Genomic DNA, 25,697 nt, shown 5'->3' with positions numbered 1-25,697 from the left:
ACAAAAGTCATGTTTTCAATGATAAAGGAGAGCTGTGGAAGCTACAGGACAAAATGAAATTCCAGAAAGATGATCTTTTTTTCCAGAGGGCATTTGCAGATCCTGGACCTGAGGGAAACCAGCAGAACTTTCAGGAGTTGCAAAGTACTGGCATTATGAATTGGAAACTAAAGGAGCCCCCAACACACAACTGTTTACTGAGTTCTAAGAAAGAAGGTAGAAGATTGGGAGCCAGGTTTAAAAAGCAGAGTAAAATCTCTGTGGTCTTGTGGAAGTTCCAGTGGAAGGAGGAACGTTGCATCAAACATAAGATAGGTCTCCTCCACAAACATTTGCCAAATTTTGAAGCTTTTATGGGATAAGAGGCTAAAGAGCTAATCTAAAACCTCTGAAGAACACAACTAAATCTCCCTTGGTGTTTCAGGACTGAGGTAATAGAAAACTGCCAACTTCTAAATCAAAAGCCTGAAAAGGTCATGCCTGAGGAACAGACATAAATTAAAGGTGGACTGAGTCTAATTAAAATGGCTGCTCAGCCCTGACCCAGATTAATTCCTGACTGAATTGAAGCAATCAATTTGTTTCTGCCTACCAGAAGAAAGTTCAAATCTTTTCTTGAAGGAAAAATTGTCACTTGCAGTTTCTAGCTTCTTTTATATGTAATGTCCAGCATATAATCAAAATTTATAAGATATGCAAAAAGGCAGGAAATTATGACAGAGAATCAAGAGAAAAAACTCTGAATATAAGCAGACACAAAATGATTCAATTAGTGGGCACAGATTTTAAAATACCTATTACAAGTATGTTACAGAAAATGAATTGTATCATAGGCATACCTGACTAGAGAAAAGAAAAGCCAGAAGGTTCTTGCTTTTATTCTAGGGCCTGTACTAGATTATGAAGACAAAGAAAAAAAAGGAGGGGAAGAAAAGGGAGATATTCAGGATGAAGAATCAATTAAACCTGAGTCACGGGTGTATTATGTGTAAAGATATGAAGAAGTCTGATAAAATGCAGGTTTCTAGCTTGAAAAATTGGTTCACTACCTGTCACCAGATATAGGAAAAATAGAAAGCATTACATTTGCATGCATATACAAACTTCTATTTATTTTGTAAGGGGCAGTTTTACATATTGAAGTTTTATGATATCTAAGCTATAAATATATCTATGTCTTGTCTGTAAATACGACATCTTAAAACGTTTGCCTGAAAGAACTCCTTATTTAATAGAAGACATTGGTAATATAATATCAGTGCTTATCCACCTACCTTGCTAAAAATAACTATGATCAAAGGTTATAAAAGCCAACTAGAAAAAATATAAATTAAGAGATAATCACTTTTTTGAGAATCCTAAACCTGAATATGTTCATAGGAAAAGTCTCCAAGAGAAATTTCATTATCTTTCTACTGAAAATAGATCCTTTGCAAGTTCAACTTGGACATCCTGAAATCTAGTTAAGACATTCGTGTATACTGAAGAATGATACCAAAAATACATCACTGAAGGAAATAAAACCATCATTCTTCCACTCTATTTCACAGGTATTTTACATTTAGTAACCAAACAATTCAAAAAAGGAGAACTATCAATTAAAAAAATGATAGTGAGGGCGGCCGGTTTGCTCAGTGGTTAGAGCACAGTGCTCATAACACGAAGGTCACCGGTTCGATTCCAACATGGGCCAGTGAGCTGCGCCCTCCACAACTAGATTGAAAACGACGTGACGTGGAGCTGATGGGTCCTGGAAAAACATACTGTTCAATAAATAAATAAATAAATAAATAAATAAATAAATAAATAAATAAATAAATAAATAAAATGATAGTGTACCGTGAAAAACAGAATTCTAATTGTTTCTTCAGACATTCTTTTAGGTCTTCTGTAGAAATTGCTGAATTGCTTTCTCCTGGTGGTAGTAAACAAGAGGAAAAAGTTACTACCAAATTACCAAGGTGGTAAACATTACCCATTGTTGAACTGAGAATAAGTTTCAAAGTATGCACAAATTAAACTCATCACAAAACTGTATATTTAATTATTTTTAGACTAGATAGCTCAAAGTCTAAATTTCTTTCAACCTGTCCTTCATTCTTTAGATAGATTTCACATAAGTTTATAAACAATTTTATCAAATAATTAACAAAGCACCATTTATACTAACATACTTGGCTAGCATATTATAAAATACTACCACAAATACTTTAAAAATGTGAAAACTATTTATTCCTTTGATGAAAACTCAAAGAACAAAAGTAACAGTAATCTACCCCGGCGCCGCTCGTGGCACAAAAGTAACAGTAATCTACCCCGGCGCCGCTCGTGGCGGGCCCAAGTCCTTCTGATCGAGGCCCAAGTCCTTCTGATCGAGGCCCAAAAGAAAAAACAAAACAAAACAGAAAGTAACAGTAATCTAAACTTGAAGACAGTAACTAGTTAAACAAATTGGGATATATATATGTATAAACATACATGTGTATGAGTGTGTATAGAGAGTGACACACACACACATATTCATGTTATTGGTAGCAAATCTGATGTTAGTCACATTCTTTAAACTTCTATCTCTTAATATTCTTTCCATTCCTTAATGTTAGAGCACCATTATCTTCCTGGGAATATTTAAAGCACTCAAACATCCTAAAGGATCAGACCTACTCTGTAATAGTCTTCTATGCTTTCTATTATTTAACCCAGAACATGAGACTTTTTTTTCAGGACTCAAGCCTGGAAAACCATCACTCTCTTATTAGACTCTCACACAAAACATTAAGACGCAAAGTATATAACCTGTCCTATTCTTAAATAACATTAATAATTAATTTCTTTTAAATACACAGACAATAGGATGTATATGTAAAGATAAATTTTGTACATGATTTTACCACTACCTTATCTTATTACTCAAGATTCAAAGTGATATAAAATATTAAACTAACTTCATTAAAATGAACATAAGCATCTATTTCTATATATTAAATAAACTTCATCCACCCAAATGCTAGCTAAATGAGCAATAACTTCATTTAACTTCCCAATGTCATTATAGCAAACTTATTAAACACCAACTGGTTGCCACATCAGTTAAACTAACTGTGTTCAATAGTCAGTAGTTAGGTATATTATGACCACAAGTAGGGAGTAGAACCTACCACCTTAAATTATCATATGGACATACCACCCCACTCCACTTCAGAAATCAAATTACAAGCCAACAGACCTTAGAAATCTAGTCCAAGTATTTATAATAAATAAGGAAATTGAAGTTAAAGGTTTATATGCCTTCACAGAAGTCAGAACTAAGCAGTGATAGAAATGCCTAACTTCCCCATCCCATTATATTTATTTTCCAGAGACCCTTTAGAAATTAGAAAAATAAAGTTAAGCAGTTAAGGTCTATGGTCCATTTTTAGTTTCTTTTAAATTTCATACATTTAAATCCAATCAAATACTAATCCATGTCAATTAAATGAATGCAAGAAAAATATGATTCACAAGTTGAATTATAATAGGACCATGTTTTTAACACAGCCTTTTCCTTAAAATTAATCCCCACAATTCCACATTAATAAATGCATTTCAAACTGACAAAAGTGATGGGAAAATTGATAGAACTTTACAATGATCACAACTAATAGACCAAGAAACTTGGACCCTATGGAAGACTGTAATTTAGGTCCCTTTTAACTATTTTGACTATTTTTTTCCTTTTACTTTAATTTCACACTTTCCTTTAATAGGCTATTTAAAGTAAATATTCTTTTTTTAATTACAATGTTTTTGTTTGGTCATCTAAAAACAGTATTTATAGCAATCACCTAACATCTCATTAACATAAACTTCTTTCCAAATAAGAAAATAAAATGATCAGTGCCATAGGTTTATGAGAACAATGATAAGAAGACTCGCACACTGCATTCTCATTTTACCAATAAAACCATAAAGTTTACCAGAAACGTCATATATTTGGTAACTCAGATCTTCTGGCCCTAAAATCATTCCATCAGTTGATTCTTCAATGCCTGCAGAATTTCTTGTGGTTTCACAAGATGAATACATTACTTCATATTCCTTACACATATCATCTGAAAGCTCTGTATTACCTGTACGAAAGAAAACATAGTGAAAATAAATAGGAATTCTTCAAATCCTATCTTTAGGAACTCTGTAACAAGATTTCAAGGAATTCTACCAGTTGGGAAAATGTCCACATGGTTTTAAGTTAAGATTTCTCTTCCCAAGGGAGATATATTTTGATGATTATGGATAAGCTAAAATGATTAACAATATAAACTTATATAGCACTAGCTATGTATCAGACAGGTTAACGAATTTTATTCATTTAATTCTCAGGAAATCCTATTGCAAAAGTTATTATTAGTATTGTTTTACATATGAAGGACACAAAGGTGAAGTCATTTGCCAAAGGTCAAAGAGTGAGTAAATAGCATTGCCAATGATGGTAGATCAAAACTAATTTATAAATACCACATTATAAATGAGTTAAATGCTGGACCCAAAGATATAAGTACAGCTATGATTTGAAATTAGTGACAATTCATTCATACTAGATATGAGAACTGTGTACAAACTACATATTAAATACTTATAAATATATTTAATGAAATAATCAAAGGATGTACCCCAAAGTTCTATAAACTGGTTTGGCCACATGTTGAACCAAAATGTGATTTGTTCTGATAAAATATTTCGGACTTACCCTCAGGATGGGACCCTGATGTGGCTGCTGTTTCATGCCAAGAGTTTTCAGTTCCATGAGTTACTGGGGTGGCATCAGTATTTCCAGGAGGAATTTCTTGCCATACTTTGGCATTAGGATTTAAACCAGCTCCTTTAGATGTTACCTGCTAAATAATCAAAGGATCTATTTGTAAATTTTAAAAGGCAGTGCTCTAAAAGTACAAATTTAGATACAAGACTTTTCCATCACTTAAATGTGAAGAAAACCTTCAATATTAAGTAATTTAATAATGATTAAATATTAAATAATATTTTGTTTTAAGCTCAACTTGAAAATAGAAGTCTTTTTAAGTAGATGAACTTGAAATGTATAAAATTTAACTACCTACCAATAAAAAACTTCTCTATAAAATACTGTTAATGTAGAAATACTGCTTTTACATCAACCTGCTTGCAAATGTCATAAAACTTATTCAAACTTTCACACATCTTTGACATTAGTGTGTTTGTGTACCTAGAGCAGATTTTTGAATTATCCAGAGTCATTTTCCAAAGTATATACTTTTTATTGCCATCCAAGCTGTGACAGAGATTTGTGAGGATGAATGATTCTATCACTGGAAATTTCTTCCCAAATCAAAAACATCAGTTTGCCTTACATTAGAATGTGCTTTTCCATTTGTCCTGAAATAGTATATCCTTAATGTCCACAACAAGACTATGTAACATACCGTATTACCGTCTAAAGTGACCTTTTGCATATATCATCTAATCACAGACACAGAGGTGAAAAGTAGAAATGGCTCACAGTATGAAGTGTGGGAAGGAGAAGAGTATTCAAAAGATGGAGAGAGAGGAAGAAAGCAGGATACAAAAACATACTTCTCTCACCTCATTCAAGCAAGCAGGGCTTGATCCTTCCAAGTACATTAATGACCCTTCAAAAAGTTTACTCCCTTTCCAGAAAGTTACTTTTAACTGCCGTCTTAGCCATAGGCTTCTCCCCTGGATGGCAGGCACCAGAAGGTGGATGCAAAGGGTAAGGAATTAATTATTCAAGCTTATGACCTGCAAATCCTGGGGACTCAGCTTTCGTGAAAAATAACTGGTACACACTGAGCCACTTACCAGGAGGTAGTTATAAATTCTGCGTACATGGAGGGAGTTCTTACAACTGACACTGGCTCACAGGGTAAAAACAAAAAATCAGCCTTTAAGGTATCACCAACACCCAAATATGGCAAACGAAAGCAGGACTCTGGGAAGGCAGAACTGCAGTCCCCAGAGTTGCGGAGAAGACTCTGGGAGGCCTAACTGTACTTCCTGCAATCATGTCCTATGAAATTCCTCTATAACCTTTTAATCTAAATAAATCATTTTTTACTTGAGTTTCCATACTGTGCAACTACTATGACTAACATGACTTAAATGTATGAACCAATGAAACATTGTTTAATTACACTTTACAGCTTGCCATATATTTTCTGATTGCTCATCAACTGAAATCCAATTTGGGAAAAAGGAGAAAGCTCAGACATAACGTCCTTTTCCATGTCAAGGTTCATTCACATTTTGGGAGCAGGGCTGGGCCTGAAATGGGGTGGTAGTGCTTACTTCAGCAGCACATATGCTGAAATGGTGATGGTAGTGGCAGTAGTTTATCGCTGACACTGTTTAGAACTGGCAGATACAGGATAGTAACAACTATAGCCTTTTAGTCAATTTATTGCTTTTAAATTCTCTACAGACATTTTACTAACAATTGTCACCCCAATAAATTAAAAAAAAAAAAAAATTCTCTACAGACAATACACCTCCTTTCTGCCTTCACCATAGCATACCCTCCCCCCACTTTGCCTTTAGAAGTGAGGCGATTACATGTGATTTGGGAAGTTAGGTACAGCTTAATTTCTGACTGATAGCCAAAAAAACCCTGAAGACATTGTGATAGCCTAGCCTTCTGCCATGTAAACAGCATTTAATTTGATATTAAGTATTTTAATAGAAGAAAATCTATGTACCTACTTATCCTCTCTCTCACTTTCCTTAATTCTGAAAATACCAGTTTTTTTCCTACCCAAGAAAATGGCAAATAATAAAGACTACAACTCTCAAAAAAAATCAAACTTCTGAATCTTGATGAATACAATGAAAAAGTAAAAAACTCAATAAACGAATAAAATCTATGTATGAAAAAGATACAGAGAAGGAACCATATACCTACTAGAAATACCCCTAACTTATAGAATTGTTATGTAGAGTAGTATGTGGCTTTAGTAAAGCAAAATGGGAATTATTTCAAGGTAGTTAATAATTATTACCTAAACATATTATATAATGGTTGAGGCTCTAGAATCCCACTTGAATTCAAAGCCCAGCTCTAACATTAACAATTGTATGACAGTGAGAAAATTTAACTCATCTGAGTGTCATCTGAGTTACAGCTGTACCTCAGCTGTAAACTGAGGTAAGAATTCCTTATTTTAAGAACTAAACTGTATTAATACTTGAAAGGCAATTAACACTCAGTATAAATACCTTGTATCTTTTTTTACAAAGCATGTTGGTTTTGAATAGAAGGTGATTCGACTGCCTCACTACACAAACACTACTGCATTCTATCAAAATAACTGCAAGGTGAAGTTAAAAGTTAAATGTAAACTATTATGTCATAGAAAATTAGCTTTGAAGCAACAGATGCAAATCACAAAAGATAGATGGGTGACTAGAGAATATAAAACTGCAACAAAAAACTAAAAATAAGCCTAGTAAAATTAAATTCTAGGAAAAATACATACATATGTATACAAATATGAAAATAAAATACCATTTTGCATTTATCAAATTAGCAAAGCACTTAAAAATAATTCCTACATTGGCATAAAATTTGCAAACTCATTCTTTACTGGAGATTGTATAAAATAGTGCAACTCATTCCCACATATTAACAATATAAGAGCCAAGAAATGGAATTAACCCAAAGTGAGATGAGGACAAAGGAAATTATGACACTCACTGGTAAAGTACTACACAGCCATGAAAAATTACAAAGATACATTACCGCATTTCATAAAACCTAAAGGGTACTAACATGTCGGAAAAAAAAATTAAACTATGACACACCAAATATTTTAAGATGTATCCCAATTTTCAGAAGTTACAATGTACATCTTAGGGTTGATGAAATATGAAACACATCAAAATGGAAAATGCTTTCACACAATGTAGTGAAAAAGAACCCATAACCATCATAACAAAAGCAAATGTGTTAAGCAGTTCTCTGAGCTAGGCACTATGCTGAATGCTTCACATTTCTCATCTACTTAAAAAAAAAACCTGTATGTACTAGTATCTCCCTTTTACAGGTTATCCTATGAGAAATAATATAACCAACTAAAGACACGCAGAGTTTAAATATGAAGTCAGTATTAACCATACAATGATCACAACTCATAAATTATTACAACTACAAAAAGTACATAAACATGTGGATACGAGCTAGAAGAGAACATGATATCTGCTACAATAACCAGATCAGAGACTTCTCTCCCTTGTAAAGCATTTCATTAATAAAGTATTCTATTAAAACACTGCTGCAAGTTTTAGTCATAAAAATATGAAACTTGGCCAGCCCGGTGGCTCAGGCAGTTAGAGCTCCGTGTTCCTAACTCCGAAGGCTGCCGGTTCGATCCCCACATGGGCCAGTGGGCTCTCAACCACAAGGTTGCCAGTTCAATTCCTCGAGCACAGCAAGGGATGGTGGGCTGCACCCCCTGCAACTAGCAACAGCAACTGGACCTGGAGCTGAGCTGCGCCCTCCACAACTAAGACTGAAAGGACAACTTGAAGCTGAACGGCGCCCTCCACAACTAAGATTGAAAGGACAACTTGACTTGGAAAAAAGTCCTGGAAGTACACACTTCTCCCCAATAAAATCCTGTTCCCCTTCCCCAATAAAAAACAATATGAAACTTAAAAAAGCATATTACACCTATTAAGAATTTTTCAAATCACAGCATAAATGTGTTTACTATATTAAAATCAAGTATGCTGTGCTTTTTGTGCCTCTGAGTGTCTATAGTATTATTTTAGTTTTATACCAATCACTATTTATTTAAATTTACATAAATGTTGACTATTTCCTATGATCATCATTCTTTCTTGCATTTCAGACCTTTCTTCTGGAATCATTTTCCTTCTTCCCCCAAAACATCACTGATCGATTTTTTTTGTTAAGTAATCTCTCAAATTGTGATTTATCTGAAAATACCTTTATTTTCACCCTCTACCATTGCTGTATACAGAATTCTTGCTAGGCACAGATTCCCTCTCAGCCCATTAACAGACATCCGCACTACCCTCTGGTTTGCAGAAATCAGTCCAGCTGTCTGTCATTCCTAATCTCTCTTTTATCTCTAGTTGCTTAATTTCTGCCAATGGTGTTTTGCAGTCTTATAATCATAAGTCTAAGTGTGAAATTCTTTTTAATTTATCCTACTTGGAATTCACTGAACTCTTTTATCTGATGCATTTTTCATCAATTCTTAATATTCTCAGCCATTATCCCTCAAAATACTGCCTTTCCATCAACTGCTCTATTACTTCCTTCTGGAACCCCAATAAAATATTTTATACCTTCTCGATCCTATGTTCCATATTTTTTTGTACCAATCTCTTCCCCATTTTCAATTTCTTTGCCTTTCTAAGAAATTACATTCTCAGCAATATCTTAAGATCTTTCTTTCAGTTCATCAATTTTCTCTTCAGCTGTTTCTAAGATGTGTTCAACTTGTCCAGGAAGTTTCTAAGTTCTCTTTTTTTATATATTTGGTTTTCTAAAGTTCCTCTTGGTTCTTTTCTCAAACAAATCTAATCAATGTTTTGTTTCTTAATCATCCTTTCAGTATCGTCCTTCCTTTAAGCATATTAAGCATTCTTATAGTCTATATTTGATAATTCCAATTATCTGCAATCTTTGAGGGTTTTGATTGGTTGTTTCTGCTAAACCATGCTCACGAATATTTACATGCTTTATGATTTTACAGTGTAAGCCCATTTTCATTGGAACTTCATTTGTGGGAATTTTAAACATTACGTTTAAACTGTGCTCTTCACAAGAGAATCTGTTTTCCTTATGGTAGATGACCGCGTAGTAGGAAGACTACCAATCTGGTATCACTTTAAATTTTCAAGATGGGTTTTTTGGGGAACAACAGGTAGTGTGAATTTTGCCCTACTCTGGCAACAAAGGATTTGTGATTAGGGAAGACTTCTCCCCATCAACCCAGAGCCAAGGCTAAAAGTGACAAGTTTCCTTTTCTCTGGGAAAGATTTCCCTCCCCCACCCCCAACCAAGTTTACCTTGTGTTCTGTGTCTAAGCATTGTTCATTAAAACCAAAGCTCTGCGCCATTAAGGATCAACAGATGGGCAGGGGTAGCCCTTGGGTTTATCGCCTGCTTATCTCTCTGGATCAGTATTTTGATGTTTTTCGTTTGAAGATTTCATTTGCTTCCTTACCAGCTTAAAGCTCTCCTTTAAAAATGTTTTGAAAATATTTTAACAAACATTTTGTTTTTGTTAAGCCATATTTAGGCCAGGAGCAGAAACCTTATCTTAAAAGCCATCTTGTCTTGATGCTGTCTTGTTTTATCTGCTAGGGGCCTGTGAGCGACCTGGGGCCAAGGTGTGGAGCTGGAGGGCTTGGTCATGCCCTGAAACTGTCTGTCAACGAAAACCCCCTGAAGCATTGAAGGGGGAACAGCCTCGTTCAACCCCTCCTATAAAACTCCATACCCCTCTATGCTCAGGGAGGTTAAGGCTTTTCTAGCCTGACCTCCCGCCACTCAAACACGCCAAATAAATTCTAATAGACCAATTTTGGTCTCCCGCGACTCATTCCTCTGGCCGTGCCTAACAGTTTTCAAGAATATCTAATTCATAATATATCTAAAAAAAGAAATACTAATATTGTCTTAATAAAGCTAAATTGAAGTATAATTTCAACAATTGAGAGGCAACTATGGTATGACAGAAAAAAATATAACTTTATTTTGCTACCCAAGAATTATGGTATTATTGGCCCCCGTTTTCCCATTTTAAAAAACATAATGCCTACTCTACCAAAACTCCTTATAGTTTCAACACACCTTATGCACCTAGCTTCATTTGTTTGGGTCACTACTTCCTCCTTCCCTCTTGCTATTTGTATAGAACCTCCATTTGGTTTCTGTAATAGTTCATTTAAATATGTGTTCTTTACAACTACCGTGTTTCCCTGAAAATAAGACCTGGCCAGACAATCAGCTCTAATGCGTCTTTTGGAGCAAAAATTAATATAAGAAGACTTCTAAATTTTGCTCCAAAAGACGCATTAGAGCTGATTGTCTGGCCAGGTCTTATTTCCAGGGAAACACGGTAGGCTCAAGGAAGACAGACTTTAGGTCTTCCTCTTCTATTTCAGTTATTAAACCAGGCAAGGGTAGATCTTCAACTGTCTATTTGAATAAAATACTATAGGCATATGCGCAAAAAAAGTGAATTAACGTTTAGCAACTGTAATTACCTTTCTAGCATGCCAGACCATCAAACTTGATACACATTTCCTTTTTGTAATGTGATCTGAGTTTAAAATGGAAGGCTTATGTCACAGTGCTTCTTGGCTTTTGGTTTCAGAGCTGCTAAAAAATTTTACAATAACATCAAAACCAATAATAAAATGCCAAACTTTGCAGGGGGTCAGAAGTACCTTTGAAGTAGCATCATTTGAATAATCACATCAAAATCTTAGCTTACAGATGTTAATTCACAATTACCTCATATCATAATTAGCTCAAGGAAGAAACCAACTAGTTTTCTTATAATATCACCAGGTAGCCCTGCTAGGACAGGTACCAGGTACTATTTAAAAATCTCTACAGAGCAATTTTAGAAAGCAAGTCACGTTTATATTTGTCACTATGCAGACATGCGAATAATGTGTACTGTATCAAAAGGATCTTATCAAGGATTTTTATCAGTCAGTATTCAGAATCCACTCTGGCTAAATTAAAGAGAAAGGTAATATATTAAAGGATAGTGTCACTGTCACTAGAAGTGCTGGGGGGGAAAAAGAACAGATGCAAAGATAACATCACCCAAAATAATGTTGCAGAAATGGCTTGATGAGGAAATCACTATCCCTGGCACCACCAAGAACTAACTGCCAAAATTCAATTCCATTCCAACCTTTACCATTGCCAGTACCAAAGCCACTTCTCCATTAGAGAACCTTGCAACTAGTAACTCCACAGCAAACTGACCACCTCTACTGCCACTCCTGCCCGCAAAATTAAGTCTTGACTAGAACCCTTATTTCCTCCCATTGTGAATTTTCAAACAGAAGTCATCTGTGGGTGCGTGACTAGCGGCTCGGAGGTAACATGTTTCATCTACCTAGATAGTACACGACAATCTGGGAATTTGAGTTTTGATTAGTACGTACGCTAGACAGCTCTGGCTCATAATATGGCACTTCTGCAAATGTAGAAATCTGCTCCAAAATTGGGAGGCCCCAAATATGACAAATATTCACTAAAAGAGATTAAGGCCAATATTGAACATACAAAATATATTACGCCATATATACTTAATTTATAAATAAATACCCAAATATTGGGGGATTATGATAAAAGTTACCTTTTATTGATGGGATGTATTATTCCATTAAGCACTTAATAATCAACAAAATAATTAACTAGATGATTTTTAGCAGCACACTATCCATAAACATGATGTGTCCCTTGCTAGTAGCGCCAATAATCAAAGTGTGTGGTCTATGGCATATAGACAAGCAGCGCCCCTGGGCATGTTTATATTTTCACTAGCCTAGTTAAGAGTAAAAGCCAACATACACTCATATGAAAAGTGTTTCAATGCATGTTGCTCAGTGAAAAGCAAAAAAATCAAGTTGAAAAATAGTTCAGTAATTTGTTTTATCATTTATGTTAACAAACACATAAAATCACCGTACAGATAAATTTATAGGTATGCAAAAGCAGAAAAGGTCTGGCAGGTTCCAAGACCAACTTATTAACAACAGAACTATGAATTACTAAGCTATTTGCCAAGCAGGGGAAAACGCACAAAGGACAAGCAAGAATAGCTAATTACAAAGTATCATTTTTACCTATTGAACTACTTAAAGCCATTTTCACAACTATAAAAAGCAATCAGTTCACCACTGTAATTCACACAACTTTTGTAAGCGTTGGCAATTTTTATCAAAAGCCTTAAAAATATACGTATTTTGGTCTAGAAATTCTACTTGTCAGAAAGTCTGCTCAAACGATACACAAAAATATATAAGAATGTTCACGACACTAATTTTATAATAGTGGAAAATTAGAAACATCCAACTGTTAGAATGTGAATGTTTGCATGTCCCCCAAATTCATGTTGAAATTCTAATACCCATTGGGAGGTGCTTAAGGTATGGGAGTGGAGCACTCACAAATCGGATTGCACTACTGCCCTTCTGAGAGACCCTAGAGCTCCCTAGCGCCTTTCACTAGGTGAGAACAGAGAAAAGGTACCAGCTATGAACCAAAAGTCCTCACCAAACACCAAATCTGCAGGCACCATGATCCTGGACTTCCCAGAAATCAATTTCTAATGTTTATAAGCTACCCAGAGTGTGATACTGTTAGAGCAGCCCCAAATGGTCTTCACTAACTGTAGTGCAGCCATTTACAGAATATCCTTAAAACTAGAGTGTATATAAAACTGGTGAAATCTGAAAAAGTTCTGTGGACTGTACCAATATCAATTTGCTGGTCTTTACATCATACGACAGTTATGCAAGGTGTCCATGGGTAAAAAGTACATAGGACCACCCTGTATATTTTGGGAGCCAACTTCCTGAGAAACTACAATTGTTTCAAAATAAAGTTTTTAAATATTATAGAAGACATGGAAATGTTCACAGAAACTTGGGGGGAAAATAAAATAAATTCCTATCCTATTACAAAAATGATTTTTGAAACAATGCACAAACACAGAAAAGACTGGAGAAACTAAAAATCAGTGTTATCACCGATTACTTCTGGGCAGCAGCATTTTTATTTTCATTTTTGTGTTCTTCTGTATTTTTCTACAATTAACATCTATTACTACAATCAGAAAATATATCATGAAACATTTAAGATCCAAATAAAAGACATATCAACTCGTAAAATCACTCTTGGCAAGTGACATAAAACACTATTGTCTTCCAAGAAGAAAGCTCATAGAACCTACCAGCAGATAAGAAAAGCACAAACAAGCAAAAAGAATTCACAGCAAAAGTACCCCAAAAGCTAATAAACATGGAAAAATGTCCAATTACACTAGTCATTGAAGAATCACAAAATAAATTATTTCATTTTAATCCACATAGTGAATTTTCATAAATGAGAATGTCTGATGCTGAAAGAGATACAGTAAATTGGGCAACAGTACAAGCTGTCATTAACACTTTTGGAAAGTAATTTGTCAATATTGACATGAAAAACTTAAAAAAATGTTCACTCTGACCCACTACAGTGAATTTTAGCCTAACGGCTTTATATACAATAAAGAAAAACTGAAAACTAAAAATGTCCATCAAAAAAAAGTTGATGTGTTTTTCTATAACAAATAGTCTTTAAAATGACACAATAATCAATGTCAATTTAATTAGAACAGAGGCTTATTTTTTCATTTAAACTCTAGATAACCATGTTTGACTCATCTTTTGTCTAAAGTTTAATAAAGAACTCCATGAAAATCTTTATCTCTTCCACAGAACTAGAAGCCTTTGAAGCTACAGAAAATATCTGTTAAAGAATGAAAACTGTCCAAGTGATTACTGAAACTACCTGCCAACACACACATAGTATGCAAACACTTAGACATTCTCAAAAAAACCCTTCAAATTGTCAGAACCAAGAATTAGGGGAAAATCACCATAAATGTGGTGAAACCATCTCTTTGATCATATACATAACCGTATTTGTTTTATTTACCTATTTACTATCAAAAACAGAAATCTCATGCTACTTAGCCCTAAAAATGCTGAAAAACAGAAACAAAGTGTATAAATTGATTAAACTTATTTGCTTCATGGCAGATCAATCATCCAAGTTTAATTTTGATATCTCCAATATTGAGAGGACCACTAAATTACAAGCACTTAAAAAAGACAGACAGACACAAAACAAACACCTGTCATTTTATCCAGTATAAAACTTCAGGGTCCTAACAAAAGACGCTTAGGAGTATTTCATGGAAAGTAAAAATGAAAATTAAACTGGGAAATTTTCACCCATTCTGACAGAGGATAACAACAAACATTTAGGAAATACTTATTTCATCTCCATAACAACTTCAGTTAAATACCATTATCATCCACATTTTGCAGATAAGGAAAAAGTTACTTTGTCTGAAGGTCATCTGGCTAGTAACACAGAGCCAGGATTTGAGCTTTGGCAGTCTGGAGAACATGCTACAGTGGCTCTTAGCCACTATATCACAGTTGCCTTAGAGAAAAGTTTTAAAACAACTAGTTACATACATTTAAGGAGTATTACAAATCTCACCAAGCCAAATGGTCCCTGGTCCCAGCTCCGCCTAGAGTGGCTAATAATCCAGAAGAAATGGATACAGAAAACAGCCACCAGATAAGAACTATGTAGGGTCCCCAGGGCAGAAGTCAATTCAGCTCTGCAGGGCCAAGGTACAGTTAATTTTCAGTTTAAAAAAAAAAAAAATTCATGGTAGTTTATGTAAAAAAAAAATGTACCCTCTAGCACAAAGCATTTATCCTAACCTGAATTGTTTCATCTGCAAGCTACCCAATGGCAGTGACCTTGTTCATGGTCACTGCTCTTTAGTCCTTAAACAATGACTAGCATACAGGAGGCCAACAATAAAATCTGTAGAATGAATTAACATATTAACATATGCTATATGAGCATTTCTCAAACTTTACTGTTCATAAGCATCATCTAGGGATCTTGATAAAATGCAGATTCCAATTCAGCATCCAGATACAGGGCCAGAGGGTTTGTATTTTAACAAACCCCTGGATAAAGAAAGTTTGCTGAGCCTGCCTGGTGGCCCAGGTGGTTGGAGCGCCGTGCCCCTAACACCGAGGTCGCCGGTTCGATTCCCACATGGGCCAGTGAGCTGTACCCTCTATAACTAAGATTGTGAACAACAGCTCTCCCTGGAGCTGGGCTGCAGTGAGCAGCGGAGGTTGGCATGTGCTGCCGCCGGCTGCTGTGTGCTGCCGTGGGCTACCGTGTGTCGCCGTGAGGGGCTGGCAGCCAGCGTGAGTGGCCGGCAGTGAGCTGCTGCATGCTGCAGTGGGCTACCATCAGCATGAGTGGCCGGCAGCCAGCTGCCGTGGGCTACCATGTCCCGCCATGAGTGGCCGGCAGTGAGCTGCTGTGTGCTGCATGGGCTACCGTGCGCTGCCATGAGTGGCCAGCGTGAGTGGCCGGCAGCCATCGTGAGCAGCTGGCAACCAGCCAGTTACTGTGAGTGGCCAACCGACTGGCGACCAGCTGCCTCAGCCGGGAGGAGCACAAAGCTCATAACACCAGCATGGGCCAGGGAGCTGTGTCCTACACAACTAGACTGAGAAACAATGGCTTGAACTGGAGGGCAGGGGAGAAATAGGAGGGGGAAGATAGTTTGCTGCTGATCTGGGGCTCCCACTTTGAATACCTAGCAAGGTAACTGGACCACCCTAGGTCATTTCCCCCAAGCTCTCCAAATTGTCAAGAATCAGAATTCACTTACTCTCCACTGTGGAAGAAAATCTGAAGTTTATTCATCAAAAAAGATATTACTGCTGGTCCTCTAGTTTCAGAGGCAAAGACAAGACATATATCCATTACTTATATCCCCAAATTCCCATTACTACAAGTAGATGGCATCTGACAATTGCTTAAAAAATAAAACAAAACTGAGACCTCTCTTGTTTTTAGTGGCTTAACTTAGGGGGTCATGGATTGCAAAGAAAATATAATCAAAACTCAAGACTTCTCCCTAGAAAGTTCTACATGAGATTCAAGAGCCCCCTTATTAAAGATTAAGAACCCTATTAGTAGATATTTATCATTTAAATAATTTAATTAGTCCTCAAAATACAGAGCCATTTTACTTCAAAATGGTTATCTGATAAAGCAAATGGCTAACTATAAAATGAACGAAAAAACCCCACTAATATCAACATTAAAAAACAAAATAATCCTTTCCAGAAAAGGGCACCTTTTAATTACTAGTGTGTATAGTCAAATCAGCAAACTATGTTACTTTCAAATGAAAATGACCACAAACTGAGATGAGTTATCTTTCATAAGTATATATGAAAGCAGCAGCTCATATACAGTGTTTATGTATCAGATACTATTCTAAGTGCTTTACATTAACTGCAAATTCTCTTAGCAACCATACGAGGTAGATAGTAATATTATCCCCATATGTTAGTAGTATCCTCAATTTACAAATAAGGAAACTGAGAAACAGGTTAAACAACTTGCCCAAGGTCATATGTAATTAGAAAGTGGCCCAGCCTGAGCAGGCAGCCTGGCCCCCGAGTCCACGTTCTTAACCACGCTTTTATACAACCTTGTGTATAAATGTCTTATCATTATTACTCAACCACTGCTCTTATTTTTTTTTCCTTCCCCCCAACTCAAAAGGCTAGGATAATCCTATTTTTCTTACTTTGCTCAACTACAAATTTTTGTAAATCCTATAAATTTGCATTTCCCATAGCCAATTCAGCAACAAATATTGTAGTACCAACTTATGTACACTGTGTTGCTTTGTTAACGATATGGAAAAAAACTGCCAATAAATACACAGTGAATCTCTGATCTCTTCTGAAAAATTAAAAATTATCATACAAACTAGGACATTTTTAAGATGAAACAGTGAGACATCTGTTCCAGAAAATAGGTATGCACTATGACGGTCTAGGACCAAACTACACCTGTTGTGTAGTTTGTGGTGTCTAGTGATATAAAATACTGGCCAATTATGTGCTACAAAAACACTGATTACTCCCGATGTTTCTGTCCTGACACAGAAAATGCTTTTCTCTTCCCTCAATAATCTAGAAACCAAACAACACGTAACTCCTCATCCTTGGAATCTGGCTTTTTGCCAACAGCTCATACCCTACCCCTAGTCATATTTATGTAAAGTATTCCTCTGTCTTTGGTTTAGAGCCCGTCATTTATAAATACTGAAGTATTTCCTGAACCAAAGATTGGTTCAAACGGTCTGACAAGGCAACAGACAAGGGAGGAAATATGAGTAAGTGATATTCAAAAGTCCCTTTTTCTTACATCTACTTATGTTTATACATTAGGAAAAAACATTTTTTTTCCACAAGAGCAAATATAAACGTCCTATTTGCATTTTATAATTTATATTCCTTTAATTTTTGCATGTAAATGAGTCTGTATTTTAACATTACTGCAATCTTTATCCTCATTTTTAAAGTTTTATTTGTCTAATTGAAACTATACTCTTAAACTTCAAAAAAAAAATTTAATAAGGTAATTACCCTGTTTGGCTTACCTAGAATGAGAGCAAATTAGTAACAAGGCTGGAATTAGAACTCAAAAAGTTACACATCTCTTAAATCAGTGCTATCTCAATTGTTATAGCAATCACCAGAGCTACTATCACGTAGTTTTGATAATTTCCAAAAATATTTAATATATAAAGCACAAATTTCAGTCATTTTTGAAGGCAACTACTTACATACTGGACAAATTACATCACAATAGTTACTGTGACGATCCCGTGATAGTGTCTGTCAAACCCTTGCCCATCTACACTGTTACAAGGCTAAATACATAAACACCACAAACACAACCCAACCCTGTCAAAAGAAATTATGATTTGAAACATTCATGTCTAGTGTTAAGGTTCACTTCCCCCTGAACAAACCCAAATCAATACAATATTAGTTGAGTACCCATATTTCTAGTTACTGGTTTTTCACACACTGTACTTTAATAGAGTACTTTTATATCTTTATGTTCACTTCTGAGCATTTTATTCCACTTTTCACACTTCAAAAATAACTTCTACTTCACTTTCAGCCCATTATATCTAAAAACATTTTATTTGAAAATGTTTTTATTCATTTTTAAATTCTGCATCAAGTTCCAATAATATTCCAAAATCAAATTGCTTAAAAACCACTCAGCTATACTCATTTATAATTCTTCTTGGCAATCATTTCACAATTTGTTTAGACACTTTCTTCTTTTCTAAGTCACTTTAAAAAAATCATTTCCTCTAATATATGGTGACGGAAAGAGAACTGACTTTGGGTGGTGAACACATAATCTGAGATATAGATAATGTATTACAGAACTGTACACCTGAAATCTATGTAACTTTACTAACAATTGTTTAAAAAAAATAATTTCCAATCAGTAATATCCAATAACTTTTTATAAGTGATTATTTAAGTTAATGGGATTAAAAACTGAGTTCTGTGCTTGAAGTGAAAGGCACTCTATCTATGATTACTGTTATCTAAGCAAATATCCCACTATTTTCAGACTAAGGCTAATCTAAAATGTAAAATGTTAACACCTAAAAAAAGCAAAAAACTTAGGAAGTCAGATAACTTACTTTTTAAAATTATGTAAGATCTAGGAGGGGGCAATGGGGCATTATTTAATGTGTACAGAGTTTCAGTTTTGCAAGATGAAGAGTTCTGGAAATGGATGGTGGGGATGGCTGCACAACCATGTAAACATACTTATTACCACTGAACCGTATACTTAAGATGACAAATTTTGTTATGAGTATTTTACCATAATTAAAAACAATTTTAAAAAGTATGAGTTTTGTTTTCCTTAGTCTTTTTTTTTTTTTATTAAAGTTTACTGGGGTGACAATTGTTAGTAAAGTTACATAGATTTCAGGTGTACAATTCTAGAATATGAGTTATTAAAGCATCTTAAGATGCATAAAAGTCACTGCTACCTAAGTAAGTGGTTATAAGTATTCATTTTCAGGGAAAAACTCAAATAGAGATAGAAACCCAATTAAAACACACGCAGACACGCAGACACACAGACACACAGACACACACATACACACACACAGCCAAACAACTGGAGCAGATATAACTGGCTGAAAATATTAGAGGGGAGAAAATTATCTGAAAAATGAATAAAATGTCAGCAACCATAAAAAACATGAAAAAATTGCAAACTGTCTCCTTGGTGTTCAAAGATTTAAATAACTCACTAGCAGCCAGAAGAAAGCTGTTTCAAACGTACAGAATTTGTTTTAAAGAAATTATGTTGGGACATGTTTGACAATTTTGTGAATTATCCAAACATTTTTACCTCTTTCCAGAAAGCCAGACATTGTGTCTCCTTCAGAAGAGGTGAGAAAAAGACAATAAACTACTGAAGTCAATATAGCCGTATGTCTGCAAGTCCAAGTTAAAAAAAGTGACATCTAAGTATTACTTAAAATAGGATTCCTTGTCTGCCTGCCGATTTCTAGTGCAGTATAGCTAAGTAATTTATAGAGTTCTAATCCCAGCTTAAACATTCACTAGCTTTTAATATTGGGCAAGTTTTTAAAATTCTCTGTGCCTTAGTTTCTTTATCTCTAAAATAATGCTACTTAACCTCCTAAGTAGGCTCAAGTAGATGTATATACATGCATACATGCAGAAACACTTAACAGACTTGATACATAGTAAGTGCAATACATGCGTATACCACTATTATTATAGCATTACTGTTATCAGTGCTATTATCTATCCCTAGTTAAGCTGGGTTCTGCCTAAAAATGTACTCAAAGTAAAAGATCCTGAACACAACTGCAGAGGACTCAGATTCCAGATTAGAGGATCCTACCAAAGATGATTCACAAGTAATTCGGTTTATAGTAAAGTGGTTCTTAACCTCTCTCTGTACTATGGACCTCTTTAATAGTCCAATTAACCTATGGATCTCTTCTCAGAATAATGTTTTTAAATATATGAAATACACAGGACCACAAAATAAACCAATTGTATTACAATCATCAAGATATTTTTAAATTTAGTAACAAATGTGCTTTACTAATACATTAAACAACATTTTTAAGAGTAATGAGCGTAAACAATATTTCAAGATTATCTGCAAAAACTGTATTATATATAGAAATATTTCTTGTGGCATTCATTGAAATTTCAAGAATTTTCAATTCTAGATTTCAATCAGATGCTAGTGAAAATATACAGGCAACTTTTTTTTCCTCAACCAAGTTCATGGACTTCCTCAATTCTATCTAGTCCCAGAGTAAGAACCCCTAGTTTAGAGAAGTGCAAAAAATAAATTTTGGAGCCAGAGACTTATGTTCTAGAAGCCAGACTTCAGACTTTAGTCCTCACATTATTCACACCTGAATGACCTTAGACATCAAACTTCTGAGCTTGGGTCCACTCGTTTAAAAATAATTCCTATACCATGAGGTTATAAAGATCAAATATTAGTTAACAAAATGCCAATAACCAGTGGGATTTTTTTTTTTTACTGATTTTAATATACATTCAGTCCCAAGTATTTAGTGACATTGTTAATTCTTTATAAAACTCATTATAAGAAAAATTTTAAACCACTTACTGATTCACAAAAAAAAGTGCTTCATGGAAACATTGATTTTATGTAACAGTTTAGTGAGAGCCATGATTTGGCATATAGAATGACCTGTATCTAAATCTCAATTCCACTACTTTACTTTTTTACTAAGTTACTTAACCTCTCCACTTCAGTTTTCTCACCTGTAAGACATTGCATTGTTTTAGAAACGAGATCTTAAACACTCAATAAATGAAGCTACTATTAAAGTCCACATTTTAACAAAGCCAAAGGAATCAATTTGGAACTCAAAAGTTTATTTTGGAATTCATGTCGATATAAATACAATTTCGCAGGCTTTCTTTTGCCCTGCAAAACATACACACTTAAAACCTGCAGCATTTGCACGGCATAACATTCCTAACACAAACTGGCACTGCTTAAAATCATATCTGATTTCTTATTTCTGCCTAAAGGAAAACAACAGTGAGGATACAATCGGTCAACAGAAGGGCTCAGTAATTTTAAATCTTTTTATGACTTACTTGGAAGGTTACAATGAATGTTTATTATCAATGTTGGACGTACTCTAAGGTAGCTGTGTCAATTTAAAACCCAACTTAAATATCTCATATTTACCAGTAACACTGATTAGATTTTTAAAGTGAGAGCAGGTATTTACTTTACGCCGTAATATTACGGAATAAGATCCCTCCCTTCCTCAGAAAAAACACCATAGACTGGCCCTAGCTCCCCGATCCATTATACGCAACCTGTAAATTCCTTCCCTCATTGAAAAGATTCTTTTTATGGGCATAGTTAACAAGAGCCGAGTTGCGAAGTTGCAGCTTTGCTGGTTTGACGTTTTCACAATGCAAGAACAATATGATCTGGAATCTACTCAAAGCATTAGCCAGGCAGTCAGCTGATGCTCACTGCACACAAGAGAAAGACAGAAATAAGAGAAATTAAACCTCGCATTTGTGTAAGGCAGGTATCCACTACTTTTAAAATCAAAATAGGCCAACAACAGAGTTTCTTAAAGTAATAAAAGTATTTCTATTGTTAAACAACAACACAAAAAAAATCTTCCCGCAGACTAGGTTTCTCTCATTCTTGGAATTTTCCTTGTAAAGGCCTTTCGTCGGTTCATAAAACCAACTCCTCACCCCCCCAGCCGCTGCTTGAGTAACTTTTACAAAAGGTCAAAGCGGTGCCTTTCAAGGCTTCCAAACCCTATTGGCTTCTCCTCCGTTCACAGTAACTTACTTTCCGCCCACAGAACGTTCCAGAGACCGAGGGACTGGGACCAAACAAAATTTGGTGAGGGTTGCTAAAAAGAGGCTTTCAACTTTCTTTTCAAAACACTTCTACCAAATTCCAGCGTCCTCCCTCCGCGGCCCCACATGTTGCTCGCCTCCCTCCCAGAGGGCCCCGCGAGGCCTCGCTTCACCCCCCAGAACGCGCCCACCTGATTACCCTTTTCTCCGCAGACTCCGCCCCCTCCCCCTCCCCCGCATGTTTGCCTCCTTTAGGAGATCCATATGGGACACTTCCCCCTTCCTCTGATCCTCACCCCACACCCGACAAGCCTCGATTCTCCCCTTTCGATGTTCCCCGACTCCGGCCCTCACATCCCACAGCTTCGGAAAGTGTTGTGAGAGTGCAAAGTGGAGCCGCAGGCCTGCACGGCCCAGGTGCTGTGTCAGCCTATCTGCCGGCTCCGCGGCGTGTACGGCCTGGAAAGTCACATGGCGGTGGGACCGGCCGGCGTCTGCACACTCTTGCTCCCCTCGGAGCAGGACGAGATTACCGAGTCCACTCACCTCCACAAAGAGCAACATGTCTTCCCCCTTTCGGCCCAATCCTTCTCGCCGCTGCTACTCCAACTGTACAGGCCCGAGCCCCAAACGCTAGGATAAGGACACTCGCCTGGCCCCTCCACCCGGCAGTGGACCCGGCTCCTCCCCCGCCGTCAGCCGCTGCGGCCTGACCCGCCCAGTCCCACCTCCCTTGAAACAGCAACTGTTTCCGGGTCTAAAGCACAATTGCTTCCGGGAGAAGAGACAATCTTCGGTTTGCTCAACTTTTGCACAACCTTTTCCCGCAGCAGCATGGAAAGTACTATCATCTGCCCTGGGAGGAGGAGGGAAGCGATCAGAGGAAGGCACCATTCTGTGCTACGGGGGTGTGTAAAAGTCGTACTGCGTTTTATCCATTGCCAAACAGATAATAATTTCGTAGTTTTCATAGCTCAAAATCTAGATCTGATGAAGAGTCGAGTTTGTGCGAAGTGTTCTGAAGGAACGCCCAACGCTGCCGAAAAGGTGGTGGATAACAGAAAAAAAGTAGAGAAGAAAAAAGCACTAATAGTAAATATATTAATAGCAGCTGCTGTATATTAAATGCTTACTATGTGTTTGGCATTCTAAGTATTTTACATGAATTAATCTGAAAACAATCGTATGCAATATGCAATATATACTATTATCCCCATTTTATCAGTTAAAGAAGCCCACTAGAAGGGCGGGTTTCTCTTAGACACACCTTTAAAGAACTTTGCCCCACGTTCGCTTGAATCGGGTGCCCACATCTCTGCTTAATATAATGCTACTTAATAATACTTAATCTGGATAGCCTCTTTGGTATTCTGCCGTCAATTCAAATGAGATATAATTTTTAAAATTTCGTTATCTTTATAATTTTCTGTTAGATGATCCAAATTCCTTATCTTTAACAATACCTAGTAGAATTTATCCCTCCCTTGTCAGCCTCACTTCTATATCCTAGTTCAGATCCTCATCTTTTGAAATAATCATGTCTTGATCTTCTCCAATGGACTTTTTTCCCCATTCTATTATTTCAAAAATCTTCCTAAGTTGAAGGTTTCACTTTCACCAAAACTGCCGTTATTTGCTTTCAAGACCATAGTGATCCCACATAATCTACCTTACTTTAACTCAAATGAATCTCCTTACTTTTTCACTTAGGTACCAGATTAATTCCGCCATCAAATTGCTAGTATTTGTGTCTCATTCTCTCCCTAATCTGATCCCCAGTAAACTCAACATTACTTCATCTCAATTAAACCAATCTCCTCACTTTTCCCCTGAAATACAAACTCAGCACTCACCTCCAAAGCCATGGCTCAAAGGGTCTTCCCTATCTGGAATGGCTTCATTTGTCAATCAACCTTCTCTCTCCATGAGGTTTTCCCAAAGACTGTGCTCCCCACAGATCTCTTCTTCATGTCCCTTGTTAGCACTTGAATATAATATTATATCCTATCTTAAATCATTTTCCTTTTTTGTTTGTTTTCTAGTTGCAGCACAAGTACCGTATCATATTCTTCACAGTCTAGGATGATGGTAGCCACATAGTAGTGTCTCAACAAATGCTTGTCAAATTGAAAGGGAGGGAGAGAGATTTTAAATTTGCTTTAAAAAGTCTTCATTTCCAGTTGCTGACAAATTCCATGATGCATAAACAATATGAGAGAGAGAGCACAATAATGCAAAATTAGTTTAGTTGACAAGCATGTAGACAGCTTTGTGAATGCCTATTGGAGTAACCAATGTAAAGAAATCAAGAGAAATGAAAGTTATTTAAGGGTCTCACAATCTAATATTATCAACAAAGTACTTAAACGGATTAATTGATAATCTTAAGAAATGCCGGACAATGATGGGTATCTTAATCAAACCTCACATTTATAAAAATAAATAATTCTCCTTAATTGTCGTCCTTTCAGAAAACATGAAGTTCCTTGAATAGACTTAATTGTGATTTACAGGAAAGGGGGGAGCAATATTTTATGACTAGGGGCAGAATGGGCCTAACAATACAAGGAAGTATTCTGGGGCTTAGAAAAGTTTCCGTAAGAAGAATCTGAAACTATAATGTATATCCAAATGTTAGACAGTTTCTGTAGAGGAACTGAGGAAGAATATACCAAATGTTAGAAAAAGAAAACTAAGTACAGCATCTGGTTTTGAGAAATTCACCAACTAGTACATAGAGACAAATAATAGTTACACTTCAATGAGTTAAGTACTATAATAGAAAGTTTACAAAGTGATTTGGAAACAGAGGAGGGAGTAACTTAGACAAAGGATCTTAATTAAAGATAAGGAAAAAGATCTAATTTGCTCTTGCTAAATATACTGGTATTTTTAAAAGACAAGTACTTGATGATCCTCTGCCTCCCTTTCTCTGAAGGCCTGAAACATATATATTGTTTAACTTGACAAGTTTACAAGGACTCAACATAGGACTAAGTTTACAATAAGTACTCAAATAGGAAGTTCTTGTAGAGAACATCCAAAACTTGTATAAAATCTAAAACCTACAAAATGATATTATATAATTTATGAAT

General features: G+C 35.9%; 2 protein-coding genes across 5 annotated transcripts in view; one reads left to right on the top strand and one right to left on the bottom strand.

The window, feature by feature from the left end:
- The window catches only part of LARP4 (La ribonucleoprotein 4), a 60,240-nt gene extending 36,897 nt beyond the window's left edge, over nucleotides 1-23,343 (bottom strand). Inside the window, exons 1-4 of one of the 4 annotated variants that reach the window (XM_019724581.3) lie at nucleotides 23,149-23,343; nucleotides 4,727-4,874; nucleotides 3,957-4,109; nucleotides 1,840-1,915 (exon numbers count right to left, since the gene is read on the bottom strand). In XM_019724581.3, coding sequence (XP_019580140.1) covers nucleotides 1,840-1,915; nucleotides 3,957-4,109; nucleotides 4,727-4,874; nucleotides 23,149-23,166 — 395 coding nt within the window. In that variant the 5' untranslated portion in view covers nucleotides 23,167-23,343. Of the gene's footprint in view, nucleotides 1-1,839; nucleotides 1,916-3,956; nucleotides 4,110-4,726; nucleotides 4,875-22,591; nucleotides 22,744-22,898; nucleotides 23,026-23,148 lie in introns of those variants that run through there. The other 3 variants (XM_019724583.3, XM_074325701.2, XM_019724584.3) reach the window with 3 other exon arrangements.
- A 25-nt stretch (nucleotides 23,344-23,368) lies between these two features.
- Nucleotides 23,369-25,697, top strand: part of FAM186A (family with sequence similarity 186 member A) — a 47,938-nt gene continuing 45,609 nt past the window's right edge. Inside the window, exon 1 of the mRNA XM_088799309.1 lies at nucleotides 23,369-23,510. The gene's annotated coding sequence lies outside the window, so the exon portion shown is untranslated. The remainder of the gene's footprint in view (nucleotides 23,511-25,697) is intronic.

This window comes from Rhinolophus sinicus, chromosome 1 (genome assembly GCF_057876585.1).
Source record: "Rhinolophus sinicus isolate RSI-liver-muscle chromosome 1, RSI-T2T, whole genome shotgun sequence".
NCBI lineage: Eukaryota > Metazoa > Chordata > Mammalia > Chiroptera > Rhinolophidae > Rhinolophus > Rhinolophus sinicus.
This window is presented reverse-complemented; position numbering and strand designations above follow the sequence as displayed.